The sequence below is a fragment of the Clinocottus analis genome, unplaced genomic scaffold (assembly GCF_023055335.1).
Source record: "Clinocottus analis isolate CAN_PGR_092001 unplaced genomic scaffold, fCliAna1.0.p SCAF_1, whole genome shotgun sequence".
NCBI lineage: Eukaryota > Metazoa > Chordata > Actinopteri > Perciformes > Cottidae > Clinocottus > Clinocottus analis.
The window spans coordinates 1422501-1434249 of record NW_027175820.1 but is presented as its reverse complement, the minus strand read 5'-3'; the positions used below and the strand labels follow the sequence as shown (position 1 = coordinate 1434249).

The 11749-nt window shown below is 40.8% G+C and overlaps 2 protein-coding genes across 2 annotated transcripts in view; one reads left to right on the top strand and one right to left on the bottom strand.

The window, feature by feature from the left end:
• The first annotated feature begins 4211 nt into the window (after positions 1-4211).
• LOC137784509 (hatching enzyme 1.2-like) lies at positions 4212-9417 on the top strand. The gene is made up of 8 exons (XM_068575242.1): positions 4212-4271; positions 5075-5144; positions 5934-6089; positions 6346-6466; positions 7536-7714; positions 8280-8361; positions 8730-8874; positions 9382-9417. The coding sequence occupies exons 1-8, from the start codon at positions 4212-4214 to the stop codon at positions 9415-9417; spliced, it is 849 nt and encodes a 282-aa protein (XP_068431343.1).
• A 145-nt stretch (positions 9418-9562) lies between these two features.
• The window catches only part of fadd (Fas (tnfrsf6)-associated via death domain), a 3915-nt gene continuing 1728 nt past the window's right edge, over positions 9563-11749 (bottom strand). Inside the window, exon 2 of the mRNA XM_068576201.1 lies at positions 9563-11125. Within this exon, the coding sequence (XP_068432302.1) occupies positions 10857-11125 (269 nt within the window). The 3' untranslated portion in view covers positions 9563-10856. The remainder of the gene's footprint in view (positions 11126-11749) is intronic.

Genomic DNA, 11749 nt, shown 5'->3' with positions numbered 1-11749 from the left:
TTCAGGATTAAGAAATGATGTAGCCAATAGTCTTTGTTTTAGTCTCCTCCTGTTGAGTGAAGTTCTGTGAGCTGCATGACAGCTGATGATGCTCTGGAGAACCTGATCAATGACGCCGTCCTCACAAGTGGATAAAAGTCTCCTTGTGGTCCTCAAACACAGTGAGATGATACTGACATCCATGACTGTGTATTCATTTCATTTATTTTCCTCAAAAAGTTTCAATGTAATGGAAAATATGGACGTCATATTGCAAGAAATGAATTGTGTCTTCTCGTCTTGTTTTCCATACAAGCACAGCGGGACTCTGGCGCCTCCTAGTGGACAGAGAGAGCATGAACACAAACCCATGAAACAGAAGCTCATTGCGTGAAGTACACAAATGTAACTTTAACGTTTATTAAAATGTTATTTGTCACAAGTGATAACAAGGGGCTTCACTTTGGCTCTGATGCGTGTTTTCTCCTGTGTGTGTGTGTGTGCGTGCGTGCGTGCGTGCGTGCGTGTGTCTGTGTGTGTGTGTGTGTGTGTGTGTGTGTGTGTGTGTGTGTGTGTGTGTGTGTGTGGAGGGGGGGGGGGTTAGCAGAACAAGCTAAGAGAGATGCTAACTTAATACATAATGCTGAAGTAAAGGAAAGGTTTCTGTACAATTTGAATTTAGAAATGACGGAGCCAGAGACGTGAGCTTAAACATGCATTTAACTTAAACATGGATTTTATATTTTAAAGGGACACATGAAAATACATGTGGAGAAGTTAACGTACATGACTATAAACTACCAGACAAGTGCTCGTCATTGCACGTTCACGCGAAACTCAAAACGGCTCCACTGCGCCTCTAGCGGCCAAAGATATATTACATCCGGGTATTTCAGCACCGCCGCAGAGAATGAATGGAGTCTTCGTTTAGTGCGTTACTCAAGCAACTAACACACAACAAAGCCAGTAGAACAAAGATAAATACAACCCGTGCATGTACATTATTGTCTAACGGTTCGGTGTAATGTCTCGCTAGGACATTCACCTTGCATCGCGTGAGTCCCGGGTTCGCAGCCCGGAAGGCACGACACTGAGCTTGGTTACCCATGAGGGTGCGCAACCTCATGAGTATCCAACTCGGTTGAGTTTGGGATGGAGCTCTGTTCTGTCCAAACTACCGTGTAGACGGAGGTTAGGCGTTTTTTGTTTTAAATGTCCACAAAAAAAAAAAATTCTTCTCTTTTTTTGTCCTTTCTTTCTAAACCAATATCCGGTCATGTGACTAAAAAGGTCATATATTTTGAGATAAATGTAATATTATTAATATGCATTCGTTCAACATAATAATAACCGTGAGAGTTGGTAGCTCTGCAGTGATCAGCTGTGATCAGCATCATCAGAAACAAACGTAGCTTCACGTGATGCTTCAGAGAAAAGGACATCTCATTTATGTTAAATCATGTTCCCTCGTTTCCTCTGCCCTCGCATGGTTTCCTTGCGTCTCTTCATGCATCCTGGTGGGAAGGAGCAACGAAGAGACTTGGGATGAACCCTGTTAGTTTGTAATGATGTGTCTTAAGGAGATTATTGTAAATGTTTTAGAATTCATTGTCAAGCAACAACACCTTTTCAATATGAGTGCCACAAGTACAGTTTCTGTGTCCGCAATTACAAACAAAACTGTGCAGTCAATGTGTCTGACACTGCTATAAGTGTACTGAGAACACATTGCATTGGTGTTCATGGGCTTTATTTACAGCGTGCTCCAAATGAAAATGCCTCAGGCTCTAGAGTCTAGATAATAGTCTTTTCTAGTCGGCGCATCAGTGTGCAGTCGGTGTGTGGGAAGAACTTTTTAGTTGCTCTTTGTGTGTGAAGTTGCAAAAGTATCATCTTTAAAAGAGTTTACATACTGTTTTGAATGAAGCTTTTGCTTCGGCCACAGATGTCAGCTATTTCATCTTTTTTTTTTTTGTGTGTGTGTTTCAGAAAATGTGTTTAAGCAGTTACGAATAAACCTGTAAATCTGTAGACATATATGTTGATATTTTGGCCATCTTAGCTGTGGATGGAATGAACCGTCCTCACTCCGTACAGTATGTGACGGTCTGGCCTTGTCTCATCAGTTTCCTGCTCTGTGTGTGTGTGTGTGTGTGTGTGTGTGTGTGTGTGTGTGTGTGTGTGTGTGTGTGTGTGTGTGTGTGTCCCATACTGATAAGAGCAGAGGAGGGTGTGTGTATGTTTTTCTCTCAGAGTGACAGATGTTTCAAACTCTGACTCTCTCAGGACGATAGCAGAAGCAAGATGCACGCACGCACGCGCGCATACACACACACACACACACACACACACACACACACACACACACACACACACATTTTCCATTTAGGACAAACTCCATCTGTTGACGAAGCCCATGTCATCATGTCAAAAACTCCAGAACGGCTAGAAAATTAACCTCGAGGTGAGATTTCTTTAAGCAATTAAGCTCAATAAAAAAGCGTCCTAAAAAGAAAACTACACCGTATAGCCAAAAGTATGTGGGCACTTATTCGTGGCTGTTTCTCGTGGGCTGGACTCTTTGAAGATTCAGGTAACAAGAATCTTTCAATTCAATGCCAGTGTTTTGACCGATAACCTAAGATCTGTATCTAAGATGTCTGGAGAGCATCGAGTTGTGCATGATGATGGCCGTATTCAGATATTCCTTAAAGGGCGTCCAGCAGGAAGAGCGTGCCTCCACTCAGGTGAAATGAGCTGTCTGGCTAATAGAGTTGCACAGGCCGTTTTTATCAATGGAAAGTTGGCGGCATCTCGGTTTGTTGTGACTCCAAATACAGCCGTGGGAGGTTAAGGCCCGTGCCAGAACACTGTCCAAAGTGTGCGTCCTATTTGACGCCAGGAATCTGTTAAAGTCGCACGGGACCAGAGCAGGTGAGTTTGCACCAAGTATCCGTGGTATCCAGGAAGATTTCTGCCAACCGCTCTAATAATGTACTCTGTGATAGATCGTGCTAGAAGAAGAGTGGACTAGATCCATATGGACCTGGTGCTCCTGAACCGGTTTGAGATGGGCGGTCGGATTGGAGTCGAGGGAATCAATGGCGTTGTAGATTCAGCAGCTGGAGCGTTTCCTTGTAGGAAGAGAATCCGTCAGCGTCAGAGAGTTGGCAGGAAACTAAATGTGACTCGGTTGGGTGTGGACGAACTCGTCCTTATCCAGACTCCATCCAACACCTTTGAGAGGAAGTGGATCGATGACGACGTGAGCCGGACTCAACCGCCTTTTCACGATCACGTGGTTTATTTGTGTTTTTGCAATTGCCAAGACACAAAAATGGGTTCTTGTGGCACAATTATTCACATAACATGTCCCACCAGGCTCAGCCACAGACACATTCAGAGTGTGCCATTCTGTGTCATTCACTACCCAGAATGCACTTGTGAAAACACCTGCAACCAATTAGATCACTTAAAAGTCTGCGCGTGAACACTATGGATGGGTATAATTGTGTTTTGCACAACAATGGAGGCCGATTTTGCACTCTAAATACAATATGCTGTATTGGGTTTACTGTGCAATGCAGTAACGTGTTCATATCCTGTCTCTAGTAATATGTATCACCATGAAACTTCCCCAGTTGAGTACTAACATTCAGGAAATCATTTTTTGTATTACAAATTTCAAATTGCAAATGAAGCAATGTGTAAGATTTAATGCAAATAGAGCAAGTAATAAAATAAACATCTAAAAATGCGTTGGCGGTTGTTCACAGGCCACTCGTCTGAAGGAAGACATGTAATATATTCTTGAAGTGTTTGCTTTTTCAAGACATTTAAGACATTTTCTTTTGTTTTATTCGACTTCTTCATGAACTACAGAACTGTTGGATGTGTAGAACTATTTCCACAGCTGCAGATTAAAAAAAACATGGACACACCTGTGACAGTCGCAGAGCTTCACACGACGACTCAGCAACACAACAGCGATAAAGCTGCTGTTGTGTTTGCTCTCTGATATAATATATTGTGTATCAGCTCTTGGACTGTATAAAGCGTGTCCTCAGGGGGGAAGACACACTCATTCTCTGCTAAGGATTTCAGGTAGGAACCCCATCAGTGATAGGATTGGATCATATATCATTATTATTATTATTATTATTATTATTATTATTATTATTATTTATACTAATCTATCTTCTCTCTCTGGCTGCTGTAGGTCTCTTGCAGCCATGTTGGTTTTCTCTTGGTCTCTCGTGAGCCTGCTGCTGGTGTCCTCCTCCTGGGCCGAGGTAAACATATTCACCGACATGAGGGAAACAGTAATGTCATTAAAGTGGAAAGAGAGGCGCCATAACCCGTCAAAACTCTTTGTTTTATTGGAAATATAATGTGTTCAGGTTGAGGCTGCACCTGGGAAACAATACATCATCCAGACGGAGGAAGTAGATCGAGAGTTATGATGAATATTTAATGTTTCATCAACTGAAGTTAATATTGGAAATGTCTTGGAGACTAAAACATGTAGACATTCTCCTCAGTACATTTATCCTTTTTTTAATATTTGATCTAATTTTATTGATATTTCTTATTTCTTTACACATGTAGTTTTGTTTGCTCTAAAAACTTTAATCGATGACATCGATTAAAGTTCAAGCATACATTACATTTACATTTAAAGACACATAAAGGCAAACAAAACCTCAAATCCAAACAGCTTCTGCAGGCAGAAAGATACGCAGCCTCCACGTGTTAAATATATAAATAAGAACTTATTATTAGATAAGTTCATCTTATGAAATGTTAATGCTATCCATGTTATTGGCATTGCCATTGACAAGAACAGTGAAGGAAAACAAGTGTATTATATATTTTATCACAATGAGTTGAGTTAAAATAATACAAAAGAATATTTTCACCCGTATTCATCCACATTTTAACTTCTTCTTCTTTTCCATGTCGCTGTGGACGAGAGCAGCAAGGTGAGAACGCAGTGACAGCTCTTCTTCATCAATAATTATTACACAACATCTGCATTTGTATTTTAAATGAACGTGGTGCCTCATGTTGTGCAGATGTTGCTGCCGTTGAGCAGCAGCAGGAGGAGGACTTGTCCCGGCAGCTTTCTGTTGGAGAGCTGCTGGAGCGAGCCAACAGAGACCGCAGTGAGTACAGCTTCTCCCCGACTGCAGCCACGAAGAAAGAGGGCAAAGAGTCAGACATATTGCTTAAAACATGCTCTCGCTAGTTCGCTAGTTAATGCTACATTTAGTTTTGGAAGCACCGGGTCGCTCCACCGACACTTCAGCGAATACAACTAACAGGAGGATTTACAAAGCGCCAATCTGTGAGGTACAAAGGAAGAAAGAAAGATAGATAGAAAGAAAGATAGGAAGAAAGAAAGATAGAAAGATAGAAAGAAAGAAAGAAAGATAGAAAAAAAGATAGAAAGAAAGATAGGAAGAAAGAAAGAAAGAAAGATAGATAGAAAGAAAGAAAGAAAAAAAAAAGAAAAAAGAAAGGTAGGTAGGTAGGTAGGTAGGTCGGTAGTTGATAGATAGATAGATAGATAGATAGATAGATAGATAGATAGATAGATAAATAGATAGTTAGATAGGTAGATAGATAGATAGATAGATAGATAGATAGATAGATAGGGACGACAGATATATACAAAATAATATATATAATATAATATATATTATATTATATAATATATATATACATATATATATATATATATATATATATATATATATATATATAAACAATATAATACAAATAACTGGGCAGTGTGTATTAAGGAGATTAAATTAAATGTAAGCAGAGTGTGCAAAATATGTCAACTATACTGAATATACACAATAGAATACAAATGACTGGATTGTGCAAAATGCAAAGTGTGTGTAGTGTAACGACATGGCTGCTTTCCCTCGTTGTGTATCGTCCTGCAGACCCCGACCTGGACGAGCCCATCCTGATCGAAGGCGACATCGCCGTCAAGTCTGACGCCGACAGAAACGCTGACCCCTGCACCGCCAACGGCTGCCTGTGGAGGAAGTGGACCGATGGGAAGGTGTACATCCCGTACTACATCGCCAACCACTACTGTGAGCGCTGACCCTTTTATTCTCATGTTTTCACTTTCCTTTGAACATCACCGAGGTTTCTGTACCACGACACGAGTTGATTCATGGGGACCAGAAAGGTTGTTTTTCTCCGTACGGCCCAGTAAGATAATAGAGAACCGCAGGCCGTCAGTGACACAGTGCATTGAGCAGCTCACTGACACCACATGAATCATTCAGGTGAAGTTAAAGCTCCGCTGCTACAGATATTCTCAACCTGTCACATTTGCCCCGCTAGCATCCCGAGAGCGGTCCATCATCACCCGCGGACTGGAGTCTTTCTCCTCGGTGTCCTGCATCCGCTTCAGACCCTACCAGAACGGAGACAACGAGTGGCTGAGCATCGAGTCCAGAGACGGGTGAGGACCAACTCTTTGATCTTACTACGAATGTTTTTGTTCTATAGACTGGAGGCCAGCTTCTGGTGTCTGGTTCAAGATTCAAGATGTTTTTACTGTCATATGCACAGATATCAGTTATTCTATACAATGAAAAGCGTATTTTGTTCGGTCCTCCTAACACAGAATTACAATAATTAAAATAATAAAAATGCACAAAATATAAAAGATACAACGGTATTGCACAAAAATATGATAATAGTATTGCTATGATATGCTAAAATATGCTAATAGTATTGCTATGATGTGATAAAATATGATAATAGTATTGCTATAACATGATAAAATATGATAATAGTATTGCTATGATATGATAAAATATGATAATAGTATTGCTATGATATGCTAAAATATGATAATAGTATTGCTATGATGTGATAAAATATGATAATAGTATTGCTATAACATGATAAAATATGATAATAGTATTGCTATGATATGCTAAAATATGATAATAGTATTGCTATGATATGCTAAAATATGCTAACAGTATTGCTATGATATGCTAAAATATGCTAACAGTATTGCTATGATATGCTAAAATATGCTAACAGTATTGCTATGATGTGATAAAATATGATAATAGTATTGCTATGATATGCTAAAATATGCTAAGAGTATTGCTATGATATGATAAAATATGATAATAGTATAGCTATAATGTGATAAAATATGATAATAGTATTGCTATAACATGATAAAATATGATAATAGTATTGCTATGATATGATAAAATATGATAATAGTATTGCTATCATATGATAAAATATAATAATATTATTGCTATGATATGATAAAATATGATAATAGTATTGCTATGATATGATAAAATATAATAATATTATTGCAATCATATGATAAAATATGATAATAGTATAGCTCATTGTATCTTTATACACTATGCATTGCTACAACATTGCTATGTGTGGGAAAGTTCACGTGTTGATGGCATTTGGAGATTTCGGGATGACACTCTTGAGGTTGAAATGGTTGAAATCTTGTTTTGAAACCGTTGTTTGCTCGTCGGCAGCTGCTACTCCTTCGTGGGGCGCCAGGGCAGAGCTCAGACGGTGTCTCTGGCCCGTAGCGGATGCCTGTACCACGGCACCGTGCAGCACGAGCTGCTGCACGCCCTGGGCTTCAACCACGAGCAGACACGCTCCGACAGGGACAGCTACATCCGGGTGCAGTGGGAGAACATCATCGATGGTCAGGCAGCTGCAGTTTTGTCTTTTTTTAGGGTGTTTTTTTAGGGTAGCCTTAGAGGCAGGGACTCTCATTGTTTGAGAAAAACCTCAATAAAAGCCCATTTTGCTCATAAATTAACAAGAAAACGACAACAACGGTACTTGAGAAATGGCCATTTAAATTGTAGCGGGGCAATCTGCATCAAGTTTGTGGCGCCTGCTGTCATGGCCTGAAGACGTTGAGCATACTTATGGCCGTTTTCTGCACATTAAAACCACAATTACAGGATTTTGAATAGAAAAAGGGAAATAACTAGACCATAGATCAATAAATAATGCAATAAAGTGATTTTGCAGATAATTTACCAACTCATAAAAGTGGATTTTGAAAGAATTTCGGGAAAGTCTGTGTTTTTAAAGAGCCACCATCTAGTGGCCATAAGTAGAACTGCAGCTTAAAGCATACCAGTGTTGGTGAGAGTGAGATCTGATTATTACAGTTCACATTTGGCATTCTGAAAAACTGCTTTTCACCCTCATGTTTGCAAAACTGAAATTCAGATCTTTTTACTTCAATGTCCCCGCAGGCATGGCATACAACTTCAACAAGATTGCCACCCTGAACCAGGGAACTCCTTACGACTACAACTCCGTCATGCAATATGAGAAGTATGGACGACGTCCCGTTTGTCTCCTTTACTTTATCTCACACATGTCCATGTTTCATATAGTGCACAGAAGTGGGAGCTGTCAGTGTCTGTGAATGCATCCTGACTTTCCTGTGTTTCTTGATGTGTTTGTCATTATTATCACTTCCTGCTACCACTAGCAGGACAAGCTGGAGGCTCCTTACTGGTGGACTTTAGTGGGGTCTAATGGCCTGTACAAGTGGTTGTTCATCAGGGACTTTTTGGGGAGTCGCACAACCAACGTGAATCTGCTCTTAAACAAGATCGTCACAGAGCTGATATCCGCAGATGTTTCCATCGGAGCCGATGCTAACGCGCTCTGCACTGTGGTGTCCGTGACTTCTGCAGGTACGCCTTCTCCAAGAACAACCGGCCCACCATGGTGCCCATTCCCAACAGCAACGTGTCCTTCGGCCAGGCCACCCAGATGAGCAGGAATGACATCGATAGGCTGAACAGGCTGTACAAGTGCTGTAAGTATACTGCGGCAAATGTAGGAAAACACTGCGATTCCCTGTGTTCTCTAAAAGTCTGCTCGTGGTAAATAAAGAAAGGAGGGGCCTTATAATTTCAAGAAGTGATGAAATGCCATAAATACTGTACTGCTTGCTAGAACATAGCAGAAATGCCCACAAAATCATATATATTATCATACTATTGAGGATGCTATAAAAGGTTATAATGTCCCAATTCATAAAATGTCAAATGCAGTCAAACAGGATCTGTGATCTGCTCACATCTTTGCACCATGTAAGCCAGTGTGTGTTTCTGGCTGTTCTGACCCAGAATCAGCAGATATATAATGTTGTGACAAAGTAGTACGTGCTTAGAACTCATACAGCATGCAACAGTACGAACTTTGTAAGGGCAGCTGAAGTATGTTGTAAAAAAACTTCTTGTGTGTATTTTATCAGCGCGCATACGAAGACATGAGTATATTGTTCAGAGGCAGACTTTATGTGAATCTACATGTTAAAGGAGACCTCTTTTTAACCTGCAGAAACTGCACGTGACCTTTGACCCGCCTCCCGGATGACATCACGAGTACGCCGATGACACGGATGAGGGGTTTTTTGGGCGAATGGCACTTCTGGTTTGTCCTGCAACAATAAACCTGCAGACTTCCTTTGCATCCAACAGCGTTTAATAAAGGAATGGGAAAGAAGAACATAAGGACACGCTTCAGTTCAATTACATTTTTATTCTCATGTCACATCAATTAACGTCAACAGTTTAATGTCTTCTGATCAGAAAATAAAGCAACTCCCTCTTATGTATAATACTGCTACGACTCATTATTCATTAGATTTTTGCGTTTAAAAATATCTTTCGTCATTTTGGAAAATGTGCAAATATTCTTTTTCGGGCAGATCATTTGTAAAATATGAAGCACCTGTCAGCAGCTGGTTAGCGTAGCTTAGCACAAAGAGCTAACTCAGCCTACTAGCACCTTTAAAGCTCGTGAATGAACACGTTGTGTCTCGTTTGTTTGATCACTTTAAAAAAAGTAACTTTTCACCGGAAAGTGAACAAGTGGATTACACAAAAGTTAAATTACTCATCGTATGTATTCACGTCGTCACGTGACTTGATGCTAATGAACCTCACCGGACTTTTAAGAGCCGGCATTGCACTCCTCAAGAAAAGCTCGTTCATATTGAAGTCGGTATCCCTGCATTGTCCTCAGCGGTTCTGCTGATTTAAACCAAAACGGAAGTGTCTTAAAACCTGCATTCCCACTACTGACCAGCAGGGGGAGACTACTCTGGTTGTATAGAAGTCTATGAGAGAATGAATCTACATCTCTGTTGATGTATTCCCTTGAAATATTGTAAACATGAGTTTATGTCTCAATCTCGTTTCAAGTCTTCTTCAATACAGCATGATGTTCATTTAGTAAATTATGGTCCAGTTAAATTCAAACAGACCATAAAGCAGAGCATGCTTTAGGGCGGGGCTACAAGGTGATTGACAGGTCGCTACCACTAGCAGAGCTGTATACAGCGTCTCTACGTCACCCCTGAGCGTTACAAACACGCTAACTTCTGCTAATCGATTGCAAAATACTCAAGACGTTGCAGAAATCTTCCAGTTCTTAATATTTGTTATTATTTACAGTCTGTGGTTTTTACGTCACGTATGACTGATCGCTATGCTGCCATTTGTATTTGAAAAGAAAAAAACGTCTCCACACAATTTCTTTTACACTTTAATTTGGTAATCGCGCCCCGCACACTGTTCATACCAACTGCACGTCCACCACCACCTGCAGATGTCACCATCACAAACACGTCGCGTTCATCGTTTCAGCTCTCCGTTGACGAAACATAATTCTATCAGCATGCGTTTGACATTCAGGAAGTCGAACAATTGATCAGAAGGTGATTATTAAAACAAAAAACTAAATCGAAGCTTGATCACAGCTCTCGTTCCCGTTCAGAGTTCACGTCTCGTCTGTAAAACGCGCCGTCCGCATCAGGACGTGGGAAGACTGTCCTCCACTTTGTCGGCAGTCAGGTTGAGCTGGCAGGCCCTCAGGGCGTCCACCAGCTGCGACGCTCGGGCATCGGCCCCCCGGCTCTTCCTCCACTCCTTCAGCAGCTCCCTGGCCGTCTCCTCCAGATCGCTTTGCCTCATGGAGACGGAGTCCAGCTTGACGTCGGTCAAACCCAGCGTGCGGCCAAACTTGCGCCAGGTCCTCCCCAGGTTCTCTGCGATCACCTTGGTGGCGGCGTCCAGTTTCTCTGACGGGGACGGAGAGAAGACGCCGAGGGTTCAGAGGAGAAGAAAGAAAAATCTAACATTCTTGGGGAAAGATTTACTCTAAAACCTGGTTAGTTTTGTAATATTGTAATCACTAAAATCCAACGTATGTATCCACTGTACATCTGTTATATCACGGCCACAGAAAATAGATTTCTGGATGTCTGGCAGGTGTGATGTATTTTAATATCAATACGTAAAATGGTAGTTTTAATAGTTTAACACTTCACCCCAAGGGACATATCTGGCTTTTTAATTCCTTCATCATTCTGGCTGTGTGAATGCAAATAGCAAACATTTTGGCTTGGGTGTGAGATAGTTCTTTGGGGGAGGGGTATTTTTAAAGTTCAACCACCTCCGATAATGAGTCCATGATAAACTGTGTAGTCAAAATACACACTGGCAAACCAGGGTTCACGCTAGTGGTTCTCAAACTGCGGGGCACAGGTTGGACGTTATCGTTATTATCTTGAAAATATATTCAGGGCAAAACAGGATAATTGCAGCCACAATAAGCTCCTTCTTTTGCCAGATATTAGTTATTTTTTGGCACAGAGATAACTTTATTTTATTTGCTCTAACAAGGTGATGCACATTTGATTTGT

Coding starts and splice junctions, on each gene's coding strand:
- LOC137784509 (XM_068575242.1), top strand. CDS start 4,212: ATGTTGGTTTTCTCTTGGTCTCTCGTGAGCCTGCTGCTGGTGTCCTCC. Junction 5,145..5,933: donor GCGAGCCAACAGAGACCGCA/GTGAGTACAGCT, acceptor ATCGTCCTGCAG/ACCCCGACCTGGACGAGCCC. Junction 7,715..8,279: donor GTGGGAGAACATCATCGATG/GTCAGGCAGCTG, acceptor ATGTCCCCGCAG/GCATGGCATACAACTTCAAC.